This window comes from Terrapene carolina, unplaced genomic scaffold, assembly GCF_002925995.2.
Source record: "Terrapene carolina triunguis isolate 2854851 unplaced genomic scaffold, T_m_triunguis-2.0 Scaffold238, whole genome shotgun sequence".
NCBI classification, from domain to species: Eukaryota; Metazoa; Chordata; order Testudines; family Emydidae; genus Terrapene; species Terrapene triunguis.
The window spans coordinates 6,843,265-6,871,087 of NW_020664589.1; the positions used below are offsets into that span (position 1 = coordinate 6,843,265).

The 27,823-nt window shown below is 44.6% G+C and overlaps 1 protein-coding gene and 1 non-coding gene across 3 annotated transcripts in view; one reads left to right on the forward strand and one right to left on the reverse strand.

Moving 5' to 3' along the window:
* The window catches only part of NUP188 (nucleoporin 188), a 45,921-nt gene extending 20,016 nt beyond the window's left edge, over positions 1–25,905 (forward strand). The window contains exons 21-45 of one of the 2 annotated variants that reach the window (XM_024192993.1): positions 282–402; positions 608–674; positions 1,269–1,397; positions 3,313–3,369; positions 6,119–6,252; positions 6,971–7,077; positions 7,678–7,884; positions 8,478–8,647; positions 9,783–9,852; positions 10,836–10,903; positions 12,315–12,510; positions 13,236–13,313; positions 14,488–14,573; positions 15,097–15,242; positions 16,288–16,469; positions 17,834–18,034; positions 18,755–18,847; positions 19,072–19,230; positions 20,325–20,462; positions 20,986–21,060; positions 22,362–22,571; positions 24,023–24,154; positions 24,351–24,421; positions 24,864–24,993; positions 25,735–25,905. In XM_024192993.1, coding sequence (XP_024048761.1) covers positions 282–402; positions 608–674; positions 1,269–1,397; positions 3,313–3,369; positions 6,119–6,252; positions 6,971–7,077; positions 7,678–7,884; positions 8,478–8,647; positions 9,783–9,852; positions 10,836–10,903; positions 12,315–12,510; positions 13,236–13,313; positions 14,488–14,573; positions 15,097–15,242; positions 16,288–16,469; positions 17,834–18,034; positions 18,755–18,847; positions 19,072–19,230; positions 20,325–20,462; positions 20,986–21,060; positions 22,362–22,571; positions 24,023–24,154; positions 24,351–24,421; positions 24,864–24,993; positions 25,735–25,905 — 3,198 coding nt within the window. The remainder of the gene's footprint in view (positions 1–281; positions 403–607; positions 675–1,268; positions 1,398–3,312; positions 3,370–6,118; positions 6,253–6,970; positions 7,078–7,677; positions 7,885–8,477; positions 8,648–9,782; positions 9,853–10,835; positions 10,904–12,314; positions 12,511–13,235; positions 13,314–14,487; positions 14,574–15,096; positions 15,243–16,287; positions 16,470–17,833; positions 18,035–18,754; positions 18,848–19,071; positions 19,231–20,324; positions 20,463–20,985; positions 21,061–22,361; positions 22,572–24,022; positions 24,155–24,350; positions 24,422–24,863; positions 24,994–25,734) is intronic. The other variant, XM_024192995.1, reaches the window with a different exon arrangement.
* On the reverse strand, positions 13,602–13,769 carry LOC112102052. Its single transcript, XR_002907714.1, has one exon. It is a non-coding gene; the product is annotated as a U1 spliceosomal RNA (small nuclear RNA).
* Positions 25,906–27,823: the final 1,918 nt, after the last annotated feature.

Here is a 27,823-nt window from a genome sequence, read left to right on the forward strand (position 1 = left end):
TGGGTAAGCAGGAAAGGAAAGCTCTTTGTCTGCTGCTTTTCCTCTTCGAGAGATCCAGGTGTATTTACCTCCATAACACATCTGATCTTCACTTGCCTTGAGTGCAAGAGAATAGAAATTGCTCATAAACCTCTGTCCCTGTGCTGCATTGCGCAGCACTGCTGGCAGAACTGTTCTGGCCCCTATTTCTGTCTTTGGAGTGTGAGGATTAAATGTCTTCCAACCAAAGATGTCACACCTTTGAACTAGAATCGAAATTGTAATGTTGCTGCTTTTTCTAGGGGCAACTTGGCAGCACCCAGAGCCAAGGGCTGATGCCCTGCATTGTATTTGTGCTGAAGGAAATGTTACCAAACTACCACAAATGGCGCTATAACTCCCATGGAGTGAGAGAACGAATTGGTAAGGATAGCTCTTCAAGGGGAGCAAAGTTGAACTCTGTCTAGAGAGAATGTGTCTTTCTCTGTTGCCCCCTCCCTCCCCCCCTTTCATTATAAATGGCTCAGTGAGCACTTGGATTTATACTTTATAATGTAATGGTACCTATTGCTTCTGAACTCAACAACTGCTCTCTCTGAAGACTGAATCCATTCTTCTTGCTTTTCAGGGTGCCTAATCCTGCAGCTCATCCATGCTATTCTGAATCTTTGCCCTGAAATGGATCCTCACAGCAGGTAAGGGGGAAGTGAATTTCATACATCACTGTGTATGCAACAGCCCCATTTACAGTGCAGAAGACCTCAGTCACTGTTCTTTTGTTCGTAACTTGGAATGTGAAATACTAAACTGGCAACAGTATAGTGTGCTGCTTTGTAGCCTTGGTCCATCTTGCTTACGTTGATCCCAGGGAAATGTGGAAAGGGGTGGGAGAGAGGGCAAACCCAGATGGTTATGCAAAGCTGCTGATGAAGGGAAGGAAACCAGTGGACAGACTTAATTTTATACTGCTGCAGATGTGCACATTCCAGACTGCCATCCACTTCTCTGTGGTTGGTGTGCCCACTCTGAGGATTTGCACCTAACATATTGGGGAATGGGGGAGAGATGAAGTGAGGGGGTGGTATAGAAATTGAAAGACGTTACTTTGTGTTAACTTTCATGGTGCATGGTGGATCAGTAGGACCCTTCTATCTTGCACATTTCTAATGTGCTCATCCCTGTAGTGTCTGGGTTGATGCTGACACTGATACATGTTGAGTGTATCAGATCAGGCAGAGGACCTTTCCTTTGATTGCTTGCTTTCCAATGTGTGTATCCTTGTCTTGCAGCAATGCTCCAAGCCTGCAGTCCTTGTGCATCTTCAGCCTGGCCAACACGGAAGCAGGACAGGCTGTCATTAACATCATGGGCATCGGTGTGGACACCATTGATATGGTAATGGCCTCACAGTCCTGTAGGTGAGTCACATGTTCCACTCTTGTGGCATGGAAAAAGCAGCAACAAATCATACTTGAAATGTGGTTTAACTGGGTTACATGTTGCTGGGAGTCAATGGAGCTGCCAGTCAGGGCAACTGTCTCTGATCAAAATTCTGAAAAAATTACCAAGAACCTGCTGCTTATTCACAGCTTTCTGTCGCTTTGCTTATTCTCTTCATAGACATTCCCTGATTCCTGCAGTTGCTTTTCATTTCTGATTTTGCTTAGCCTAACTGAGTATTGCACTATGGAAATGAGATGTGGGTATGCTTGATTGTTTCACACTTGCTTGTAGTAATGCTATTATAAAGAGCTCACTAGATTCAGCATATAAAAGTACCAAATTAAGTAAAAGGCAGGAAAATTATGGCAAAAGTTCCAATTTTATTGCCTCCAAATCATGCCTTGAGTCCAGTACAATCTGCTAGCATGAGTAAACCATTACAAAGCTTGAGTTGCAGTGTTAGAAAGTCCTTGTGGTTTCTTGATTAATCAGTTTCTTAAAGGTGGATTCCTGAAGGCAGTACTGGGGGCTGCTTCACAACTTAAACCTCCTCCCCAACCAGTTATCAGGACAGTTACTTTTGGACACTTCAACAATGGTTAAATCCCTTTATTTATTAGTGTGTAACTAAAGGTCCTTCTGTGCTTTGAAAAACTCTCTCTGTCCCTTAATAGTGTGCTCAGGGGACCCACCCAGCCTTTCTGGCTCGGGAGCATTAACTCTTCAGATACTTTAACAAATCTGGTGGGGAAAGAGGGAACCTAGAATACAGTGAAAACAAATAGAAATATTGAATTAGAGATTTTTCACAGACTGATGCCACATGACTGCAGTACAGATAATCTGTAGTAGAAGTTTTCAGACTTCTTAGTCTGGACCTTAAGTATGAGTGTGCGTGCGCGCGCACGGAGTACACCTGCCCTTCCAGTTGTGACCATGTGGACCCCGTCCTCTCCCATTCATGATAGCATAAAATCTCTCATGAATGTAGCAGTTGCTTATGTGGAAAAGTAACATTAGGAAAGTACCTAAGCATTTTAGCTGCCTTTAATGTGGGTTGCCCTTTGTGAAGAAAGTTAATCAAGCTGCTTACTTTGGCTCTTCATTTCATCTACCCTCCTATCTGTTCTGCTCCTCCCCCCACCTGCACATACTGCTTTACCACGTAGTCCTCCTCTCCCCTGCACATTCAGGAAGCAAGGAAGAGAGCCAGCACTGTATGGCTTGCTGTCTCTTCACGGATCACTAGCAACTGCTTCCCAGACCACCAGTGGTATACAGAGGTCAGGGGTTTTCAACTCTTTGATCTGTCATAGAGACACATGACACTGCTATATTTGGTTATTTTACAGTAGCTGTTGGATGCTGTCTCATCACCCTGTTTATACAGTTGGCTGTTGTTCCTTAGCCAAGTTTGGTTTAGTCAAAAATAGTTCCTTAACAATAGTGTCCCAATAGTGTGCTCCCTTTCCTCTCCTTAAAATGACCATCACTTATTTATATGCAGCATTGTTGTAGTCGTGTTGGTCCCAGGATATTAGGGGGACAAGGTGGGTGAACTAAGCTTTTATTGGACCAACTTCTGTTGGTTTAGAGAGACAAGCTTTTGAGCTTACACACAGCTATTTGGACAGTTACCTTACATCTGTATCAAAGGTAGCATGCATCAGCAGTTATGATACTATGTGTGCTCCAGGGCCTTGTTTACCCATCTATGCCAAGGACATTTTAATCTTTTTGATACTCTTGCTTTTATACATTAGTCCTTGAATTGTTCTGGCCTTGCCTCTGTACTTACCCCTTTCCATGCTTCCTGTGACTTGCTTCTATAAAAATGAAGTAGCATGATCTTAGAAATTTTAGATTTATTTTACTTGTTTGGTCCAACAGTTATACTCACTCACTGGAGAATTTCAAGGGAATTGCACGCATTGCAGATTTGTGGAAGTAAGTGTAATATTATGCAAGCCAGAACCACCCCACCCTTCCAAAAAACCCTTATGTTCAGATAACATGCTGTGTCTGACTTATGGTGAAGACTAGCTTTATCTCATCCTCTTGTCCCTCTGTATTATAGCCTTTGTAATACGTAAAATCACCCATAATTTGGAAACATACATGACGTTGGCATGGCGGGATGGGATAAGGATAAAGCATCAGTTTCAATTCTGAATTGCCTCTTTGTTTTCATGGAATTATCTAAACACAGTAATAACTCTATCGTTCAGATTGTAACAGCTGACATTATAAGTCTGATCTTGAACTTGGCTCTCCTCTGTGTAACTTTCTGTAAATTTTCCTTTCTGCCTGTATTTTCTTCTCCATAGTCTCTGTGCATAGTAGAATCTTTTTGCAAAGTTTTGAGGTTAGTTTCTTAGTTATGGGAGTCTGAAGAAATAAAGAAGGGGACTCAAAATTGTTACAACTTGTTTTGTCTTTTCATAACTGAAAAATGGCTTGGTCTGAAAACTTCACATTTGTTTTACATGCTAATTCTCAGTTAGAACTGACACACAGGACTGTTACTAACAAGCTGAAGTGGAAAAGCTTGTAATTACAAAGGGTCAGATTTTAAGGTTTTAAGTATAAGATTGTTTCTGTGACAGTTGTGCATGTATCTGCAGAGTTTCATAAGAGGAACTAGTTGGGGATTTGAAGAGGTTATAAACTCTGCCTGTTGCCTGAGGGAGATCTCAAGTAATCACCACAGACAGCGGAGGAGTTGGGTCCTGCTTACAGCAGGGTACCTTTGCCCCCTCTTTGTCCCAGACTAAGCAGCTCCTAAAGCAGCTGTCCAGTTAAGGGGAAATATTGGTCTTCATACTGAGGCCCCATCTAGCCACCACCCAAAACTGTGTGACCCGACTTCCAGTTTCACTCTGAGACACTGAGTGACCCTCTGCCCCAGGTATAGCAATTTGCCTCGCCTCATCTTCCTATTTCCTTGCCATGACCATTCTCATCTTAACACGCCTGCCCGCCCCTAAAGATGTATTGTGATGAAAAGGGGTTAGGAGGCCTTAAGGCTCACCCCTTCCACCTCTGCTTTGTTCCAGAACAAAAGGGAAGGGGGAGCCTGGACTTGTTAGGGGGAGGTGAGATCTGTTGGGAGGTTGTGGCATTAATCTCTAAAAAATTGTCCCTAAACTTTAATAAGGGTTAAAAAGGTTAATACAATTCAGAACCAGTTTTTTCTTTGTCTGACCGGTTTGGACTCTTTATAAGTGAGACTAATGGTAAAAACAGCCCCTTACCGATTTGACAATCTACTGTGAAACCAAAGGCCATGTGGATCCTCTAACATCCGCTGATATAGACAGCAGAGTTTAGAACCTTCATGAGTGCATCATTTGCAAGAGACTTCTCATTTTGCACTAACCAGGATAAGATGTGCTAACAGCCAGTGGAGGTTTCTGCTTTTAAAAAGCCATCATAGGAGAAAATAATTATGCATTCAAAATTAAGAAAATTCAAAGTTAAATTCTCTGCACTAGCTTGAACTCTGCCCCAGATACCTGTCCAACTCCCACTTGTAGCCTAGAAGCTCCCTTTTTAACATTTGCCTTCCCATTCTTCAATCCCTTTCCTCCAGTACAGATCACTGACTCGCACTAAAAATGTATACTAGCCTATGAAATGCTAAACAGCTAACACATGGAAGTGAGACCTCTCCCCATTAAAGAATAGACTACAGTATCTTATGTCTTTTTCCACATACACATCACCTTCTGATCTACTATCAGACTGTAGGGAGTACTATCAGACTGTAGACCACCCAACACACTGAAAAGAGAGATGCCGCTAAACAGTTACACCTTCTGCAGATTTCAGAGTAGCAGCTGTGTTAGTCTGTATCCGCAAAAAGAACAGGAGTACTTGTGGCACCTTAGAGACTAACAAATTTATTTGAGCATAAGCTTTCGTGGGCTACATCCCACTTCTTCGGATGCATAGAATGGAGAGCTCTATGACCCATGGTACATTGCCAAAAGAAAGTATTTCCCATATGGTGCTCATTGAACAATATATGTACTCTAAAGGGTGGATTTATGTTCCATGCAGAAGCAGGTGAAACTCTCATGGGAGGGTGAGCAAGATATGGGGAAAGAGTTACCGTGGGTGGAGGAATCTTAACTTCAGATGTCTTTGCTTTCTAATGTTTAAGTGAATTATGTCTCAAACTTAACTGTATTTCAACAACTTTTTTTTGCCTGGTAATTAAGTTTTTAGCTTATTTTTTGTTGGTTTTAATCTCCCTCCTCCTACTCCTTGGCAATAATGGACGATACAAGAGTTTAAAAAAAAAATTACAGTTTTTTGGGGTTATTGGGTCTGTCTGAAAACTGCTTTTTGCACTCCTCGAACTTAAAAACTTATGAGCCAATTTAACTCCAACCTAGGGAAGAAGGAAAATCACAGAACAGTTACGCACCCCAAAGACAAGGGTTGAGAATAGAAACACATTCAGACCCTTGTGCTACTATTATAAACTCAAGATTAGTTATGCAGTAGTTTTTTTGCATTATATTGCTATACTTGCATGATAAGTGAGAGTGAATAGAGTTCTCTTACAACCTTTGCTCTTGCTTGATAGGACCACAGAATACTGAATTTGCTATTTGAATACTGTACAGCTAATGAGCATCATTTGAGTTGATTTTAATGCATTCCTTTTGGTTTCTGTTTGGCAACACAGCGATGAGTCACTGGGCCAGGGCCAGCTGCTGATCCAGACAGTAAAGCTGGCATTCTCAGTCACCAATAACGTCATCCGATTGAAATCCCCTTCTAGCGTGGTATCCCCACTAGAACAGGCACTTACTCAGCATGGTATGTACCTCTTTGTTGGTCAGCCCAGGCAGTAGTGTCTGTCCCTCGCACACAGATAATGTGTAACTTGCTAACATTGGATTGAGGTATGACTTCTCTGAACAGTGCAGTTCTCATCCAGCGTACTAGTGATGGGAGGGTGCCAGAGGGCATTCTCCTTCTCCAAGGGATTAGCCAATGGACATTTAGTAAATTCCCTATAATGTGGACTAGGCTAACAAGTTTTCCCCTTGCATTATAACCTTTACGGAACCCTCTTATACAATGACCCTGGGTATGTGACACTGGGCCCACTTTTGGGAGGGTAGCAGAATTGTTTTTCTCTTGCTCTTCACCCACTAGGATCTTGGTGGCACTAATGCTTCTGGTTCTTTGCAGCTCTGGGAGCAGTGTGGAAGCTTTGAACTATATTCTCATTGTTGGCTCACCAGGACTGCTTTCTAATAGCCACCTACTGTTATTTTCACTTGTTTTGTTTACTGCTTTCCAACATGAGACAGTGCTGAACGGTATGGTAAAGCAGCTGCCAGTAGTACCTACTGCTAGACCCATCCGTTGTCCTCTTGGAAAGCAGAATTCATTCCCTCTCACTCCCTTTCCACTCTAGTATAGAGTAGTATGACTGCCTACTAAATACTTGGTGAATAGTCTATCTCGAAGAGCCCTCATAGGAGACTATTCCAGCTTCTCGCCTGTGATTTAATTGTGTTCTCACCAGGTGCTCATGGGAACAATCTGATTGCTGTCTTAGCCAAATATATCTACCACAAACATGACCCAGCACTGCCACGCCTTGCCATCCAGCTGCTCAAACGACTCGCTACGGTAAAACTAGTTTCTCACAAGTGCTTTCCCATGCTTTCCCTTTTTGTTGATTCCACCACTTAAACTGTCTCCAGTGACCCTCCAAGATACAACCTGTGAATGTCCTTGCTTTGAGATTTCCAACCTTGTCAAAAAGGAACCTATATTAAGACTTATCCAGGGACCCTGTATTAAGACTTATTCTTTACCTATTAGACTAACACTTTTTGATTGTTAAAATCTGAAAGCTCCTCTGGGTTTTATTTAGGCATTTAAATGGTGCAATTTCAGGGGTATTAATTTTAACATGTCTCAGCCCAAATCTATGTAGCTGTCGGTCTGTCTTCTTCAGTTTTACCCCTTTCCTTGTGAAATAGATGAGGAATGGAGCATAATTCCTAAAGAGGCAACCAAAACTCAGAATGATTTGGCAATTTTCTACATGTTCCATTAAAATCAAAATTATTTCTTGATTTCCCCTCTCCCACGTCCCTGCGCTCAAGGGTGAGAATTTTCTGGAATTTCAGTTTAAAACAAATATCACAAGCCCCATTTATATATTGCGAGGAAGCATCATAGCGTTTATCTACATTTTTTTAGTGTGTTTCTTCCCTTTTGCAGGTGGCGCCAATGTCTGTTTACGCCTGCCTTGGGAGTGATGCTGCTGCCATTCGTGATGCCTTTTTGACCCGCCTGCAGAGTAAGATTGAGGACATGCGCATTAAAGTCATGATCCTGGAGTTCCTCACTGTTGCTGTAGAGACACAGCCTGGGCTCATTGAGCTGTTCCTGAACCTGGAAGTGAAAGATGGGAGTGATGGGTCAAAGGTAAAACAGCAAGTGTCTACATAAGCATTTACTGGAGTAACAGGATATTCCTATCTTTACATATGGCTTGGAGCTTTCCTGGCTTTGTTCCTTATTTTAGTAAAGATCTCTAAGGCTTTACTTTGTCCTCAGTATGAGTGTCTTTGTCATACACCCCGAGGTGCCTGACAAGATATTGAACCTTGGTTTTAATGCTGTGTAGTCTGATTCTGGGATGAGAACCTTCTGATCAATTGGCAACAAGGTTCCCTTCGACCAAAGAGAAATCTTCCTGTGTTCTCCAACCACTATGCAAGCACCTCCTGTTTCAGTATGCTATTTCATTGCACCTGCAAAATACACAGGGAAGTAAAACTTTTTTCCTGCCCCTTGAAGTAATCTGACTTATACAAATAATTTATTCCGCTTTTCACTGTCTTTTTAGATATTCTTCATAAGTGTTCTATATTAAATGTATGTGTATATGAAATACACACCTATACCATGTGCTCAAGCTTTATTTCCCTGTGTATTTTGTAGGTGGAATTAAATAGCATACTGAAACAGGAAGTGGTTGGATGTAGATGTCTCTCATTTTCTCCCTCTTGCTTTAGGAATTCAGCTTAGGGGAATGGAGTTGCCTCCAAGTGGTCTTGGAACTGATAGACTCCAAACAGCAGGAAAGATACTGGTGCCCTCCCCTCTTGCACCGGGCTGCCATTGCATTCCTTCATGCTCTGTGGCAGGACCGTCGGGATAGTGCCATGCTGGTCCTGAGGACCAAGTGAGTCATTGCTTTTCTATGCTGTCTTTAGATGTGGCCTATATTCCTTGTTTCTAGATGTATAACTTTGGCTGTTTTCAAAATATATTTTGTTTGAATGGGCTCAGTTTACCAAGCTCTCCAGATCACTCTGTGTGACTGCCCTGTCCTCAGCATTTACTATACCGCCAAACTTTGTGTCATTGGCAAATTTTATCAGCAGTGATTTCATATTTATTTCCAGTTCATTGATGAAAATGTTGAATAGCATTGGGCCTAGTACCATTCACAGGCTGATTGAGAATGGGCTGTTTTAAACTCTATTTCAGTGAATAGAAATGAACATATCCCACCAGTTCTGACCGGTTGGAGAATGCCTTTTAATTGTAACTTAGATACTTGGTGGTCAGACTCAGAGGCTTCTCAGCTAATAGCTGGTTAGATCTCCTCCTCCAGTCTCCTGGTAACCTGCTTTGCATGCAAAACATTGGGGAAAATTTCAATAGTTAGGGACGTTTATGTTAGGGAAAAATTAAACTTTCTGTTGTGAAGCACATATGCACAATTCTGTTGAAGTAACCCTCCTCTTTCAGTGTGCTCTGCACTGCCAGGTGAGTAGTGTTACTACAGGTATGGTGTGTGAAATATCTCAGACAGTGGAGTTTGCAGTGAAAGGCTGGCAGGATCAGGCTGTTCTTGTCAGGTGTGCTGTTTAGGTCTGTGGCTCTCAACCAGGGGTACGTAGAGGTTTTCCCGGGGATACATCAACTCATCTAGATATTTGCCTAGTTTTACAACAGGCTACATAAAAAGTACTAACACAGTCAATGCAAGCTAAAATTTCCTACAGACAGTGATTTGTTTATACTGCTCTATGTACTATACACTGAAATGGAAGTATAATATTTATATTCCAATTGATTTATTTTATAAATATATGGTAAAAATGAGAAAATAAGCAATTTTTCAGTAATAGTGTGCTGTGACACTTTTTTGTATTTTTATGTCTGATTTTGTAAGCAAGTAATTTCTAAGTGAGATGTAACTTGGGGGTACGCAAGACAAATCAGAGCCCTAAAAGGGGTACAGTAGTCTGGAAAGGTTGAGAGCAATAGGAGAAGTATGGTAACTTACAGTATTTTGTGTGTGTTTTTAGGCCAAAGTTTTGGGAAAACTTAACCAACCCCCTCTTTGGGACCCTTTCTCCCCCCTCAGAAACATCAGAGGTGAGTTGTTAATAAGGACTGAAAATAGCTGTGTTTTTCTGAGAAGTGAGTGGTGCGTTCAACTTCCTTCCTTTTGCTTGTTGCCATCTCAGAGGAAATATGGTTGGGTAAAGCACAAGGAGGAGTTCTGAGAGTGGGTTTTATTTCCAACGCTTGCACGGATTAGCTGTGTAACTTGGATTAGTCTCCTGAACTCTCACTGCCTCTGTTTCACCATCTGTAAAACAGAGATAACCTCTACCTAACAGGGACGATGAGGCTTACCTCCTTAATGTTTGTAAAGAACTAGTACACTAGATGTGCAAGTGTGTGTGTATTTGTTTATATACATACGTGTACAGGATAGTTTGCTCCTGTTCCCAGACAGCTGAACAATCTCTCCTCCTTACTGGGCCTACCTCAGACTGACTTGGGCTCCTGAGGATTTTGCCATTCTTCTGCTTTGAAAACTTCTATCTTCCCTGTGAATATCTTAATCCCCCTCCATCCAGCTGTCATACAGATTTGAATATGGTGCTCTTCCCTTGTTGGCAGAGTAGATGAGCACTGTCTACTAAGGCAGCTGCTCTTACATAAGGCCATTTGATCCTTACTCCCGCCCTAACTAGAGAAGATGGCTGTGGCACTCTCATGGGTGGGACAGTTCTCACAGGAAAGTATAGTACCATTCACTCTGCCTCTAGGTGATGAGCAGGCACAAGTCTTGCTTCCATCCCTGTCAGCCCCAGGGAGGCCCAGACGGTTGCCTTTGTGCTACTCCCTAGGCCCTGTTGGCATAATGCTCAGGAATCCAAGGGTAACAGGAAAACTGGGGCCACTTGAATAGCATAAGGGGGCTTGATTGACAGTGTGGGTGCCCTGGACTTTTTAGACTATGGTCCTCAACTCTCTTTGTAGGACAGAGCTTGGGACACCGTGCTGCCAGATCTGACCTGGAGCAACAGATAACTTGCTTATGCTCTGCTTTTATTCCCTCTTTGTAGCTCAGTGTCTTGGACACTTGTGCCTTAATCATGAAAATCATCTGCCTGGAGATCTACTATGTGGTCAAGTGAGTCATTGATAATCTGTCCTGCTCTAGAGTTTTCAATGATGCTTGGGGCACCTGAAAGTGAGGGCAAAGTCCTGCGCTGTGTGTGGAGTACATACTAAGAGATTATCCATGTTTGAGGGAGAGGCAAGTTGAAGCTAACAGTTCTATGGAAATGCTGGAGGGACAGTCAGTAGTTTACCTGTGGCCGCTGGGGCTCAGAAGAGAAGAGCACAAGCCTGCCTCATTTGATTTGAATTTCATGCAGCCATCTATTAGAGGAATAGATGTCATGAGAAGAGTTTCTGTGGCCTGTAAATGTGACATTCTGGGTATGGATCACAAAAGAGGAATATCTGTCCTGGAATAATGAGACTTTAAATATTTGTAAACTCATTATGGGACTATGCTAGCCACATGTAATACAGTGAAATGTTCCCATCACACACTGGATGCTAGGACTAAAATTAGGACAATCTAGCTTTTCTCCAACTCTGTAGCAGTGCACAGTATTAAGTTTGTGTCCATGATGTTTATGCCAGAAAATTTTACTTTGCTTCAGTAGGATTCTTTGGATAGAGTGGGGTAATCGTGTTTTATAAAAAAGTTTCACCATTTTAATATTTATAATTATGGCATGACATTCATTTACTACTTTAGCTTCTTGTAATGTTGGGTGTGTCTTTTTGGAGGGTGGGGCAAGGACATTCTTCTGTTGGTCTAGCATTGCCAGATATGGTATTTTATGGTATTGAGGTAATACTACATAGAATAGTCTCTATTAAACATATTTCCTTTGATAAGCTTAGTTTTGTTTGAAGTGTGTATCAACTCTGTAAAATAACACTGAGGGCGTTCAAGTTTGTGTCTCTGACTTCTAAATCAAACTTCCTCAGCTTACAAATGAATGGATGATTTTCTAGTTCCCAGACTTGCAAAACATATCCTGAGGTTTAGAAGTCCAGAAGTGTGTTCTCTCTCTCTCTCTGTCCCACCAGAAATAAAATTCTCAGTAAGATTTAAAATTAAGTCTGAAACATGATCCAGAATGGATTCCAGCTTCTTCTCCCAGACCTGCGCTGTTCTGCAGGGCTAATAGGAAGCAGTAACTTACTTTTATCCCTAAAGTCAGCAGAATACACAGACAGGGAGCTGATTACATACTCACTTTCCTGAATGTAACTACTGTTCCGAAAAGTTAGGAATAAATAAAAATCACATGTTTAAAAAGATGAGTTGGTTCTCTCCAGGGGTCACTCTTCTTCCATACCATTTGATGCAATAAGTGGGGTCCCCTTCTGAATTCACTCTGTGTGGGACAGTCTTGCCCCACAAGCTGTGCCCATAACTTTTCAATCTGAATCTTAGGAGGAGCGTCTTCTCTGATCAAAGAATAAATGAATTATCTGATTTCTCTTCTTGGCTTTGTCAGGGGCTCACTGGACCAGTCCCTGAAAGACACCCTGAAGAAGTTCTCCACAGAAAAGCGCTTTGCTTACTGGTCAGGATATGTGAAGTCATTGGCATTACATATGGCAGAAACAGAGGGTAGCAGCTGCACCTCCTTGACGGAGTATCAGATGCTGATCTCGGCCTGGCGAATGCTGCTGATTATCTCCACCAGTCACGTAAGAGCCATCTTGACTAATAATGATTTGAATAGATACGGGACCTGTTATTCAGGCCACATGTGGCGCAGTAAGGGATCAGGCTGTTGGCTTTTGTTTCCATTATCTTGTATGTGTACTCACAATCCGAATGGACACCAATACCGTACAGCAGAATTACCTCAGTGAGTTTTGTTTTGCCAAGTGATCAAAACTAGCATACTGTATGTGTGTGGCATGGGAGTGAGGGGATGTTGCATCATTTCTATAATAAGTGTAAAGAAAGCCAATAACACTGTCTATACCCAGAGAGATGCAATAGGTAATTATTTTCTACTGCATTTTCCACTCCATGCATCTGATGAAGTGGGTTCTAGCCCACGAAAGCTTATGCCCAAATAAATTTGTTAGTCTCTAAGGTGCCACAAGGACTCCTCATTGTCTTTATAGTAAAGTGTGGTGAAGATGCACAGTGTATACCCTGTCCCCAATTACCAGTCACTCAGTGTTAACTTTTTGCCCCATGCTTTTCTAAAACTAGTAATTCTTAATTTTTCTCTATAATTTAAATCATCCAGCAGATGCAAAAGCCTATGCCACCTTATAAATTAATAACAAATACAAAAAAAAGGGGGGGGGGGGTTGATGTTGGATTGGAAAGATGAGGATGTGTGTTTTGTTGATGTAACTTTCACTATCGTGTATAATTAGTCTGAGCTCTCTCTTTGTCTCTGATCTGTCTCTAGGCAGATATAATGCATCTGACTGAATCTGCAGTCCGGCAGCAACTGTTTCTGGAGGTGCTAAGTGGGACCAAAGCTTTAGTAAGTGTTTGCATTTCAATTTGTAGCTCTTCAAGGAATCTGTTTCAAGAATGGGAGCACAATTGTCCAACTCCTTGGTGGAGCTCTAGTCTTGTATCTATTTGTGGTTCAGATTTTCCCTGATTCTGTGAGATTAGACTGAAACAAAAAGGTCTCTCTCAGAATTACTTTGCTCTCCATAAGTCTTTATTCTCCAAATTATATTTGATTTTCTTGGCCAGCAGGTGACACTGCAATTAGTGCTATCTAGTGATCCTGCAGCGTTGCCAGCTGGGTGTGTGTGTGTGTTTTGGGTTTTTTTTAGCACAAACGCAGTCCCCCACTACCACAAATTATGCAGTCGAGTTTCCCGCATTTGGGGAAATCGCAGGGGTCAGCACACCCACAGTGCAATGGATGAGCCTCACCCTGGGAAAACCACCTTTGTGATCATGGTATCTCCCCTGCCAGCTGTTGAAAGGCAGGCATGGTCATTGGCTGGACCCTGTGTACTCATTCCAGCTACCTGCAGTGTCGCTTGCTGTTGAAGACAAGGTCGATTACCTGCTAGATCTTCAGTTGCTGCACTGTTTCTGCACCGGCTGATGATGACTATAATAGATGTTTCTTTTAGGTGGATGTTTCACCTGGGGATAATTTCCTCTCTTTCCTCTTGAGATAGCAAGAGGGAACTGTGGTGTATGGCTTTACGCCAATAAAAAACAAGTGTGCCACACTTTCCATTCCACGTAGGTTGCAAGTTGAGATGTAGAATTTATAAACAGGATCTTGCAATGGATCCTTGGAACATAGTAACCTCACTGCTGAGAGTTAAGTTCTGTTGACCAAATGGGCTAGCACTTAAAATGTGCTGTTAATATCCAGGACTCCACACGCTTTTCTTATCAGTCGTGGGGATGGATCTCTGCTCCCATAGCTCTGTGGAAGGACATATTGAGTCGCATCATCTTTTTATAATCGATAGTACCATAAACCTCTTTAGCTACAACATGGCTGTTTCTCCACATACTCTGTTGACTACCTGCTCTGTACACAAATCTGCTTGGAATATAGCAGCTGGGCAGGGGTGGGATGGGGAAGCAAGCTCTTAGTGCTCTCAATGTCCGTGTTGAGCCTCTTCATCTTTCTCATCTGTGAATGTTGCAACTGTAACTTTTGGGACATCTCTCCTTAGCTGCTGGTCCCCATGTCGGTGTTGTGCCTGCAGCTGGGGTCCATGCTGTGCACCCTTCTGCTGATCCTGCTGAGACAGTGGAAGAGGTAGGTGCGCTATTTGGATAACTCTTCATAAGTAAGCTAATAGTCACTGATGAATGTAAGAACTTGGAAGAAGATGTTTGAGTTGCTGTATAGACTGAATTGTGATGGTGATCTGGGAAATAAAGCAATACCTTATTGTTGCACAATACTCTTTATCTTGCCAGGCCATGGCTTTGGGGACTGTGCGATCGCGGGATTCACATTGAGGGTGGAATTGATGATGGGTGCTGCTGCTGAACTTTATTGTTAAATAGTGATTTTATGCTTTTGAGAGTTTACTTTCACTGAGGAGAAGTGGGACAAGGAAACTTAAATTATAACGAGCCTGCAATCTCACTGTATTTCCGCCACACATTTCTGAAATATCCATGATGAGGCCCTACTGATGACTTAAATTAAGCAAACTGTATCTGTGCCCCTACACACACATCCCCTAGACGTGATTTGCACAGATCAGTCACAGCCAAGATGATAAGTGGGGAATCTTGTCTCATCTGACGAGCTCTACCTTTTTTGTTGTCAGCGAGTTGGGTTCTGTGGATAAAATCATAAACTCCTTGACGCAGATTCTGGAGGGAGTGCTGCAGGCAGATCAGCAGATGATGGAGAAGACCAAGGCCAAGGTGTTCTCTGCTCTCATCACTGTTCTGCAGATGAAGGAGATGAAAGGTGAGAGGGCCTGGCAGAGGTTATGAAGATCAGAGCTGCCACCACTGGAAACACTTGTGTCCCATTCAAACATTTTCGAGTCAGGAATGCCCACATTGTTGGCTGCCAGTGCAGGACAGTGACTATAGTTGGTAGCCAGTGGGATTTTTCTGTTTAATTTATCTTGTTTATTATTTGTATTATGGTAGCTCCCAGAGGCCCCAGTCAGCATCCAAGTCCTGTTTTGCTTGGCGCTGTACAGCACAGAGTCAAAGGCACTCCCTGCTCCAAAGAGCTTACAGTTTTATCGCTTAATCTTTTTATATGGCCCTCGTCCCCACGATCTGAATGCTGCAAGGCCTGTCTCCATGCACTTTTTGAGAAGAATTTAGGTTGAGCACGAGAGGGCTTAATTTTAGTTGTATTAGCACTTGTGCCCGCCGATGGGTTATTGTCAGCTATAATGATAGGGAAGGGTGGTGCAGTTCATAAAGTTGGACTATGTATATGATGGGAATTGAATATTTTAAGGGGTCTCAAACATGAGCTGGGTGTTTGTTGAATGAGAGAAATGTAGGAATTGCTGGACTAGACCACATCCATGGTTCCATGGTCCTTCAAGTCCAATATCCTGTCTCTGACAATGGCCAGTACCAGCTGCTTCAGAGAAAAGTGCAAAAAACCCTGTAATGGATAAGTATAGAATAACTGCCCCTGCTAATGGCTGGTTTATGCTCTGAAGCATAAGAGGTTTGTAGCCATTCCCCCCCCCCCCCAGATCCTGTTTATTATGATTGTACATATTGTCATTATCCAGATGAATGTCTAATCCCTTTTTGAGTCCTCCTAAGCTCTTGGCTCATTCGGCTGGCTTTGTTAGGTCCCTTTAGAGTTCCTCACAGTCGCGTGTAGGTTATAAATAGATATCTGTAGAATAATGAAATGCAAAGCGAATAAGTCCTGTCTCTGAGAGGTGGAGGCCCCAGCAGTGCAGTAGTTAAACTGAAAACAGAAGAGCGAGGATGCTGAGTTAATCCATTGTGTGCTCTGTGTGTGTGTCCCATAGTGAGCGAGATCCCTCAGTACTCCCAGCTGGTGATGAGCGTGTGCGAGACCCTCCAAGATGAAGTAATTGTGCTCTTTGATCAGACACGACACAGCCTCACGTCTGGAGACTTTGCAGATGACAAGGACAGCATGGAAACAGATGATGCCTGCCGGGGTAAACACAAGGACCAGCGAGATGGGGTAAAGGAATCATTCGCCTGCTCTGCAGCCATGTTCTCTTTCTGTAAACAAAGTTACTTGCTGTGTCCGCTGCACCATAAAATGCCCCATCTGCATCATATCACTAGGTAGAAAATGGAGTGTCTTGATGCTTTATTTTGCCAGATAGGATTTGCAGGGTTATTCGCTTCCTGGTGGCAGAGCCCCTGTGCTTATGCCCAGACATAGGGGATAGGTTATTGAGACATGCTTCTCTTGCTATACTAAAAGTTCTGGGAAGGTGCTCTTCAGAAATCTGCTCCTTCTTGTGTGCAAGGCTGTTTGAACTTTAATACGAGGTTCCTGAAAACACACGGAGCCTGTTCTTAGCAGGCGTCTCTTCCAAAATATTTAGTTAACACCCTCTGATTTCTCTGGTATCTACAGAGGTGTCTAAAAATATTCCCTACCATGTGTCTGCTGACAGTGTACATGGCTGGCTTGTTTCTCTATGATGTAAGTCAAAGACTTTGCCTCCAGCACCTTGCGTCTCCTATACATCAAGCAGGTCAGTTACTAGTGGCAATATATATACCTCTTGAGATAACAACCCCAGGAGAGCAAGTCTGGAAGTCTGATTGTGTCCGTCCTGTATGCTGAATGTACATTTGCCAAGTAGCAGATAGGTCTGAACTGCCCTATAGACTACAGTAAGTGGGATACCAAGGAGGATTGTGGTCTCTTTGTTGGAGCTGGGGACTTGGGGTCAGGACGCCTGGGTACCGTCTCTGCTATTGACAAGCTCTGTAACCTTGCCTGAGTTATTTAACCTCTCTGTAAAATTAGTATTATGTTTACTACCTCCCAGGGCACTGAAACTATTAATACTTAAAATTTGCTTGGAAATGATCATGAAAGGTTTTATAAGAGCAATGTGGTGGTTGTCATACGAGCAGTTAGGATACTCCCACCTCAAAGGGGGAAGAGTGAACCCTTGAAATTGTGGGCTCAAATGTGCGAAAGTCTTCAGTGGCCTCTGTGTATGTTTCACACTTCACTCCTTTTTGACCCATTACCTCTAAAGAGACTGTGAGTTGGTCCTGACTGTGAAGGACTATTGTAGCTGTGAGTCTAGTGGTGTCAGGTCTCCTCTGAGTACCTTACTGCAGGAAATGGATTGTTACTGCTTCTCTCCGAAATCTGTTTTAAGGAATTTTGCTACTATGCAGCCCAGTAAGTGTACATAGTGTTTACTGATGCCATAATTCATGTATGTGAGAACAGTTACAATTTAGATCCCATCTACCCATTTGTTTTTGGACAGCCTTTTAATGTCTGTCTTTCCTCCCTATCCCGCACTCTGGGATCTCTCATGTCCCTTTCTCCCTCCTTCCCTGGTGCCGCAGGTGTGTGTTCTAGGGCTGCATCTGGCAAAGGAACTCTGTGAAGTAGATGAAGATGGAGATTACTGGCTGCAGGTTACTAGGAAGGTCCCTATGCTGCCTACTATCTTCACTGCCCTAGAGATCAGCCTGAGAGTTAAACAAAACCTTCACTTCACAGAAGCCTCATTGCATCTACTGCTGACCTTAGCCAGGACGCAACAGGTGAGAGAGACACACAAATGAGAGCTTCTTGCTGGATTGTTGGCTCTATATTTAAAATGCAGTTCATCTCACTGCACTGTGTGTTGGCAGCATCAAACTGTACAGCTGAGCAGTGGCACCATTAAAGCCCTGCCAAGGGGGAGGAGTTAGTTGTAGGTCTTGTACAAAGAACTGCTTAGTATTTCCTTTCCTTGCTTTTCTGGATAATGGAATGTCTGTGCTGGAAGAACAGAACCAATCCTGCCCTAGTGTAAACCTATAATTCAAAGCAAGTGCTTTCCCTGCAAACACCCCCCGCCCCATCCAAATGTAGCCAGTACAGCTAAGACCGCTCTGAAATGCAAGAATCTGCTCTCCCTGTAGCCATAATATAAAGCAATACTTTTTTATTGAGACCTCAGCACTGTACAGGGGGAGGAGTATGTAAGGTTCCTTTCTTACAGGAACTTTCAGTCAAAGACAGAGGGGACACACAGGGTACCAGCAGATGAGGAGGTGTGTTCATCACACAGCCATGTCGGGGGAGGGAGATGTTGTTTTTCATTTTAATGAAAGAAAAGTAGCACTGTCTGGGGTGATGGAATTCAGGTTTCTGGGGTGCAGGGAAGAAGTGTCTGAAAGAGAAGGGTGGATGTGTAGAAAACAGAAGTGCTAGGGGCATCTCCCCCAGCTCAGAGACAATGGTGGTACCTCTGACAGTGACTTTTCTGTGTTGTGCAGGGTGCAGCAGCTGTGGCTAGTGCTGGTGTCACACAGAGCATCTGTTTGTCCCTCTTGAGCGTATACCAGCTCAGCACTAATGGAACAATTCAGGTGAGTGCTGCTTCCTCTTGATGTGGATTTGAAACTCATTGGGAAAACTGTCCTGCTCACCCTCTGCTGGCTCTGTACTGGAGCAGTCATGGGAATAGAAGAGATGAGCACTGTCACATGTGCCCTGGAGAACTCAGATGCCATTGTGAGAAGTGTGGGGTGTATTTGAGGGAGCAGAAAAACAAATAAACCATGTGTCTTGTTGTTGTGGCTGGTCTGTTCAGACACCTGCTTCATCTCGGAAGTCTCTGGATGCCCCATCCTGGCCTGGGGTCTATCGTCTCTCCATATCATTGATGGAGCGCCTTCTTAAGACACTAAGGTACAACTTCCTGACAGAGGCACTGGACTTTGTGGGTGTCCATCAGGAGAGGATTCTTCAGGTATGTCCACCCCTTCCCCTGTAATAGCTCAGTTGTCATGTATGTAACAGTAGCAGCCAGAATGTGCGCAGCTAGACACAGAAGACACAGTCCCTCCCTCAAATAGCTTACATTCTTCAAAAAATAGGTGAAGAGTCGGGGAAAGGGATTCACAAGCAAAGGGGTCAGACAAGTGATGGATACATGTCTTGGTAGCTATTAGATCCTGAGTTGTTAGCACTCATCCATCACTCTTACTCTTGGGGGTCCTAATTCTGCTACAGCTGTTTCATGCACTCACTCAACGCAATAACAGTTGTGGGTGCTGGGTGAGAGCCTAAAGACTGTAACCATCTGGTTGGAAAAGGAGAAACTGAAAACTGTTCTTAGAGGTGACCTCGCTCGGACTCCATCAGGTAATGAAAATGCTGCAGTCAAGACCCAGTGTCCACTTAGGTGGGCAGGTCGAATATCTAATACAGGGGTCGGCAACCTTTCAGAAGTGGTGCGCCGAGTCTTCATTTAATCACTCTAATTTAAGGTTTCGCGTAATACATTTTAACGTTTTTAGAAGGTCTCTTTCTTTAAGTCTATAATTTAGAATTAAACTATTGTTGTATGTAAAGTAAATAAGGTTTTTAAAATGTTTAAGAAGCTTCATTTAAAATTAAATAAAACGCAGAGCCCCCCGGACCGGTGGCCAGGACCCGGGCAGTGTGAGTGCCACTGAAAATCAGCTCGCGTGCCGCCTTCGGCACACATGTCATAGGTTGCCTACCCCTGATCTAATATTTAAATCCCTGTTACAGCTGAACTTTGTCAGGGCAAATTTGCTGAATAGCCCTGTTCCTAGGTAGGTGCTGAATTGTCTCTGTGTTAGCAGACTTCTTTGATAAATAGCTCTCTTGTTTTGGAGCAGGAGCACCTGCTGACTGGAACTGGCTAACTTGTAAACCTCAATGAGTTCAGAATGTCACTGGTGTCTCCAGTCTGTATTGGAGCTGGTAATTCTCCCACTGCTTTCTCCTTATGTGTATTCAGCTCTTCCTTCTAAGTAGGAGATAAATATTTTTGTGCTCTGTCCATCATGGTCTGCATCATTTCTCTCTCTCCAGTGCCTGAATGCAGTACGGACAGTGCAGAGCCTGGCCTGTCTGGAAGAAGCTGACCACACTGTTGGCTTCATTCTTCAGCTCTCCAACTTTATGAAAGAGTGGCATTTCCACCTTCCGCAGCTCTTGAGGGACATACAGGTAGGAACCGAAGCATTCCCTTGCGTACTACGTTTTCCCACACATTGCCCAGCACAGCAGGACAGAGAATGTGGCTAAGGGAGAGAGCTTGTAAATAGCTCTTTCATTGAAGCTGTTTTAATGGGGATCATAACAGGCCATTAAAGGAAGGCAGCTGTTTATCATTAAGGGTTTCTGGACCTTACAGTCACACAGCGAGGTATATTTAGTTGAGGGGGAGAAATTGACTGGGACTTGGAGGTGACAACTTTTGGAGGATTGACTGTCTTAGTGCATGTGGGTTGGAACCTCAGGGTCAAGATCTTAAGGAAAACATTGGTAAAATCTGAAAACGCCGTTGTTGCCCATTCTCTGGGGTGAAAGGTTCTGTTCAGACTGGATTTTTAAATTGTTAGGGTATAATAGTATAATTTAGTCTTGTGAGGGGACTCAGTAATGGAGAATTTGGATGCTTGTTTAGGTTGCAGCTATGGAGAGTGTTAGCTATGGATGGATCATTTTCCCCCCCCCCCTCTTGTTTCAGGTGAACTTGTGTTACCTCTGCCAGGCTTGTACCTCCCTCCTGCATAGCCGCAAAATGCTTCAGCACTACCTGCAGGTGAGGATGGGGGTCCCGGGAAAACTGAAGGGGGGAGTTCTGGCCCTGGGTCTCTCACCCATAACTAAGCAAAAGATCGATCAATATCTAGTCACTGTTTCCAGTGACAACTGCTGACCAAGACCAGCCCAGGAGCCAAGGTTTAGTTAATTATACCCCTCCACAACCAAAACCTAGGAAGAACAGCTCTGTGTGACGAAGTGGGAATGTTCTTAATGTTTTCTCTGAATACTGTGTGGGTGCCTCAGTTTCCCCTATGCATTTCTTAAGTATCTAGGTGGTGGGATAAGGGGGTGTGATTGGTGCAGAGCCCTAGAGGGCCAATGTGATGAATGAGAATGATGGACACCCTGTCTTCTGGCAACCAATGGCCTGGGCCCCTCCCCTGCAAAGCTGCCAACTGAAGGTGTTGGAAAACAAAGAGATCAGGTGGCCTCCTGGCCCGGGAAAGAGACAAAGGCCAGAGGAGGGGCTGGAGAGTTTCAGTTTGGAGCTGGCTGGGGAAACGGAGGAAGCCCCAGGGCTGGGGTCTAAGCTCCCTGCCCCACAAGAGGGACCTGACTGAGGGGTCCTGTTGTCTGTACCTACAAGCTCTGTTTTGGACTATGTTCCTGTCGTCTAATAAACCTTCTGTTTTACTGGCTGGCTGAGAGTCATGGTGAATCGCAGGAAGTGGGGGGTGCAGGGCCCTGACTCCCCCACACTCTGTGACACTCTGAAATAGGGGATGTTTTGTGGGCCAGTCATATTAAGCAGAATGTATCTGACATGGAAACCGTAGCCACTGCCTGAACTCTTTTATTAGCTACTTCCGAACTACCAGCTGTGCAAGGTGGAAACTGTCCCCCAGTGGTTATTGTACAACCCTGCCTCCTAAGAATGGGGAGACAGCAAGGACTTCGTGTCCTTGGCTTGATTTAAAGTGGGGGTGAAATATGGCTCTTGTAGTATCTCTAGATGGATTTTGGGTGGGAAGGTGATGCACTTCAGGCACCACTTGTGTTGGGGCTAAGGTTCTTTCTGTCAACATTTTGATTAGAAAAGCCCTTTCCAGAGCGTGGTCACAACACATATGCACACTGTACCCTTGCAATAAAGACAAGGCTGCTCCTTATGATGCAAGCTAAGCATAGACCTCAGGCTTCTAGTAGGTTGCCAGTGTGGCCCTTAGTTTGGCAAAGCGTGAGTATCTTGCTTTAGGGATTCCTGTTACTGGTAACTTGTTTTTCTGCAAAGCTTGGCCTTAAACTGCAAGGGATTGTATGTGTGTGTGTGTCTTCATTTGACTTCCTTCTCCACAGACAAAAAATGGTGACTCCCTCCCATCAGCTGTGACACCTCGAGTGCAACGCACCCCCCAGACCTCCTCCAAGCATCCAAGCCCTGAGTCAGAGGCAGCCGAGCAGAAGGCGCTGCGTACAGTGCAGTATGGTCTCTTGAAAATCCTCAGCAAATCTCTAGCTGCCCTACGCCACTTCACCCCCGACGTCTGCCAGATCCTCCTCGATCAGGTACAGGAACAGGAGAGTGATGTCTGCGGGGGAGGGAGTTTGAAGCACCCTAACTGATATTGTGGGTCTCAAGGGAGCCACAGCCTGTCCCATTCATACAGGAGACTAATCCCTCCCCCTAAAACACACAGGAGTCCATACCTGCACCCCAGACCACCTAAACTGAATTGCAAGGTACATCCTAGATTTTAGGCAACCAGAATGAGCATTTTATTGCTATTCATCAATGTTTGTGTGTTGATTCCATCTTAGGCAGTGACACAGGACGTTTGCACCTCTATTTACCACATTAGTCTTTTGATTCTGAAGAGCCTAGTAGCCAGATAGCTCTTTGGCATGGAGAAAAACTACTGTGCTATGCAGATGATATGATGATGTCCCCTCCTCAGACACTTGTCTTGTCTCAGTGTGCAGGATAAACTGGAGGTTGAGACTCTTTTCTTATTGCCCCTTTAACACCCTTTTCATCCCTAATACCTTAAGCAGGGGTGGTGGCCACACCCAAACCTTTAGCACTCACATTAATGCAAACAAAATGCTGTCCCTGGCTGTCAACGTCTGTATCTGCCAGCTGTTCTTTGAAAGGTGGAGCCCAAAGCAGGAGGTCAAGGTCCACGAACCCTAAGGAATCAGACACGGATCAGTTGGAAAGGAAGTCCTGTCTGCACTCTCCTATCAGGGGATTGAGAGGTGGAGGTGCAGATATTTTCAGAGCTTTCACTGGGATTGTTTAGCACAACCATGTGTGTGAGAGAGAGACACCCACACACATCCCACCCAATTTACCAGAGCAGACTAATGCTCCAACTAGTCTTACATCCTACTCTTGCAGTTACACATGCCTCACACTTCTGTTGCTTTTTACTTTATGAAAAGGCATCCTCCCAACATCCACTTTGCTAGCAGAGTGGGGCTCCATACTAACACAGCATAGCCTAGAGGGCAGAGCACTGGACTGGGACCCAGGAGATCTGGGTTCTGTTCCTGATTCTGCCTCCGGTTTATTGTGACCTTGGGCAAATTACTTCCTTCTTTGTGCCTCTGGCCATGTCTACGATGCAACGGGGGTCGATTTAGTGGGTCTAGTGAAGACCTGCTAAATCGACCGCAGAGCGCTCTCCTGTCGACTTCAGTACTCCAGCGGAACGAGAAGATTAAGGTAAATTGACGGGAGAGCGTCTCCCATTGACGCAGCATGGTGTAGACACCATAGTAAGTCAACCTAAGTTACGTCGAGTCCAGCTACGTTATTCATGTAACTTAGGTCGACTTACCACGGTAGTGTAGACAAGGCCTCTTTTTCAAGCTGTGAACTGGAGGAGATGATGAGACTGACCCTGCTTTGTAAAGTGCTTTGAGATCTATAGATGAAAAGTGCTGTACAGGAGCTAGGTGGTGGGTACAACGCATTCCTGCTGTTTGGATTCACTCCTGTCTCCTCTTCCCTCCAGTCACTGGACCTGGCTGAGTACAACCTTCTCTTTGTTCTGAGTTTTACAACACCTGCCTTCGATTCAGATGTCGCTCCCTCCTTTGGGACCCTCCTGGCCACTGTCAACGTAGCCCTTAACATGCTGGGAGAGGTAGGAGTCCACGTTCTCCTAATTCAGTCTGTGAAAGCCGAAGGGGCTGAGAAGAGGCATAGCAGTTGTGCTGTGTTTTGAGCTCTGTTCTGAGCTCTGTTCAGCTGTTTTAAGGAGGAGTGGGGGCTGACCCAGGTAGCTCTCCTCCCCTTCCGCATCTCCAGGCTCTAATACAACTTTCCTCTTCCCTCTCCAGCTGGATAAGAAGAAAGAGCCCTTTGCTCAAGCTGCAGGGCTGAATACACAAGAGGAGACTAAAACTCTTAAGTAAGTCTCTGGGTTCCTTTCCTTCCCCGTGGCTGAGGAGCAGAGGCCTAGTGCTCTTCGCCTGACCCAGAGCGTGAGCTGTAGGTATAAGTGTAGCTTCTACCCACCTTCCAATTTCATGTCAAGCAGTTCAGCTTTCCCCCTGCTCCCCCCCAAACACACAACGCGGAAAGCAGGCCAGGGCTCTTGGAAGGCTGATGTCCAAGATCATTCCATACTGATTCAGCTGTTGGTGGGAACAGGAGAAGAGGTGGTGGTTACTCGGTACCCAGTCCACTCTAGCCTAACTTACCTGTGCTTTAGGGTGACTTTTCTATTGCCCCAGCATGTAACCAGTTAGCAGACAGTAGCTCATGGGTATGTCTGCGCTGGAGTACAATATCCTTGCTGTAGTGCAGTGGCATGTCTTGCTCCTGCTAATTTGTGGTGTTTCCTTGCACAGGTCTTTGCTCATGTTTACAATGGAAAACTGTTTCTACCTGCTCATCTCCCAGGCTGTTCGGTATTTGAGGGACCCAGCGGTGCATCCACGAGACAAGCAGCGGATGAAGCAGGAACTCAGCTCTGAGCTGGTGAGCATTGTGGAGCTGGTTTCCTGCCTTGTGCTACATTCCTCTTTCTCCTTTTAGCTCATGTAGACTTGTCTGTTGTGGTGCCCAAAGGCCATCCCTTCTCAGCGATAGCCTGGCCAGTCTAATGGAAACAGCTGTGCACACAATCCCATTAGATTTAGTGCAATTAAAGTATTCAGACCTTTCTACCGTGGCTGTCAAGGCCATGTGATACTTTGGAGGCTGAATACACAGAGCTGCCTAGAATCTGCAGAACAGATGTGACTAAAACCCAGAACTGGATAACAAACTCTATTCCTGGATTTGCCACATAATAGAACTCTCTTTGAGCAGGGGCAAGCTGGTTAAATATGCTGGTTTCCCCAGGCATAAAGGGGTAATATTGACCTGCCTCACAAGTATCAAGAGGCTTAAATCATGGTGCATAAAGCACATTGCGGGCCTCAAATTGGAGGTGCAGTGAGAATGGGACAGGGATTTATGTGCTTCTGCAGTGCCTACTTCCATCTTGGTTTGCCCCTTTGGCTGTGAATGATCCAGTGAAAATGCAGTATAGGCAGAGGACCATTAGTTCTTGACTGGTAAATGGCAGCCAGTTGCTGTCTAGAGTAGACTGCCTCAAGACCTCCCCCTTTGGGTCACAAAGTCAGGTGGCACAGTCTCCCAGGATTCCTGCCCTGGGGAGGGGAGGGAGAGCGCGTGTGCTGGGGAAGCTAACTCATTGTGTGCTTCTCATTTCAGAGTACACTGCTCTCAAGCCTGTCTCGTTACTTTCGCCGGGGCGGCCCCTCTTCTCCAGCCAGTGGGATTCTTCCCTCCCCCCAGGGAAAGTCTGCCTCCAAGATTGGCCCTGAGGGGCAGGAGCCTTTGATCCAGCTGGTACAAGCCTTTGTCAGACATGTGCAGAGATAGGTTGTGTGCTATTGCTGCTATTTCAGGATTGCACCAGAACTATTCATTTCCACAACAGAAGGCATCATGCTCGGCTGGGCTCATAACTGAGTTGTAACATCTGCTGGGGAGATAGATCCTGTTGAATGCTTGTACCTGAGTAGGAGTGAACGTAAGAAGGTCCAAGAATGCCGCCCTGTCCAAAGAACTGCTCAGTCCATGCATGCTCCATGCCTGCTGCTCCACCTGCTAGAGCGACCAGTCAAAACCTTTATTTTTATAGCTTGTACACAGCAGTTGGGTGGGGAGAGGAGGCAGGTTTTTAACTATTTTCCTTTGGGCATTAACTCAGCTCTTAGTACAAGGTGCAATCTTCCTCTCCCCATCAGTAAGAGTCTGGTGAGGCACAGGCGAGGGAGCAGCCAGCAATTCAGAGACCAGCTTTCTATTGCTATTTTTGTATCCAAGGGGTGCCAGTCACTGCTGCTGGGTTGGCAGAGCAAGGTAAAATGGTGTAGGTGCGCACCCATGTCCCTCCTGCTGTTGATTTGTGTGATATGTACATTTCTGAAGACTAGAAGACAGCCTCCTCCAAAAGGTTTTTAAGTCAAAATTCCATTGCTCGGATCTTGCATTTTTTGTAACTGTGCCCTATTTATACTGATATTAAAACATTTATAAACAGCAGTTGGACTTGTGGGGCTTCCCTGCAGAAGACTAGTGCTGTCTGTTGACTTAAGACTCTCACAAGGGTGTATGCAGCGTAGGTGTGGGTGTGTCAGGATAGCAGAGTCACTCAGTGGCTGAGGTAATATCATTACTGGACAATGTCCAAGCTTGCCTCTTTCACCAACAGAGCCGTGAAGAGCGGCTGTGTAAGCTTGCCTCACCCCCAGGCTGGTCACATAAAAGATTACCTCACCCACCTACACTTTCACAAGGCAGTTCAGATAGCTGTAGCATAAGTGCTAGTTAAGTTAGGAAGTAGAGAAAAAGCCTGGTGTGTGAAGCTACTGCTGTGTACTGTATGTTTTTTGTTTTATCACCCCTTAATTTAACCCCAGGCTGCTGCAGAAAGGTGGGGGATGTTTAATACAACTGAGCAGGAATCTAGTTTCATTAGCACCTTTTAAAAGACAACTTCTCCCTACAACTGCATTGGGGGAGCAGTGACAGGAAGCTGCTCCTTCAGCTATGTGTACACTGCTGTCAGGAAATGTGATTACAGCATGTGTAGACATACTTCAGTTGCTTGAGTAACAGCAGTGAAGCTACAGCATGGACTAGTCCTGTCAGTCCAGAATGCTGGCTAACTCAGGTCTGTCTAGACAGTCCTGCAATTACAGCTTCTACTTGCAGTGTTGACAAATGTTCTGGTCAACATTAAGTGGGAAACCCAATAAAAATGGTTAAATGTTGTCCCATTATTAAATCTTAGTTGAGGATTGATTCTGTGCTTAACAATATTTGCAGCCATGAATGGTGTAGCTTATAGCTAAGGCTACATAAGTGTCATGGGTACTTTTAATAAAAGTCATGGACAGGTCACTGGCAGTAAACAAAAATTCACAGCCCATGGCTTGTACTATATACCTGACTAAGTCTTAGGTTGGGGGGCAGTGTGTGGCCCAAGATCCCCTTGGGTGCTGGGGAGGAAGGGGGGTGGGTAGCTGCAGCCTGGGACCCCCACGGCTGGCTGCAGCCCCACAGCCAGCCAAACCAGCCCCTGCAGCAGTCATAGGCAAATAAAGTTTAACATGATTAATTTTAGTCTAGCTGTAATTAGGGCTAGTCCTAGACAAAGCAGCTTGCTCCATTGAACTGCATGTAGAGAGGTAGGTTCCTGTGAAGCTACCTGAAATGTGATGGTTTCATGGCCCCTGAGCAGCAGCAGGCTCAATCTGATCCTGAATTACAGCCCTGAAGCCCCCTCAGGAGT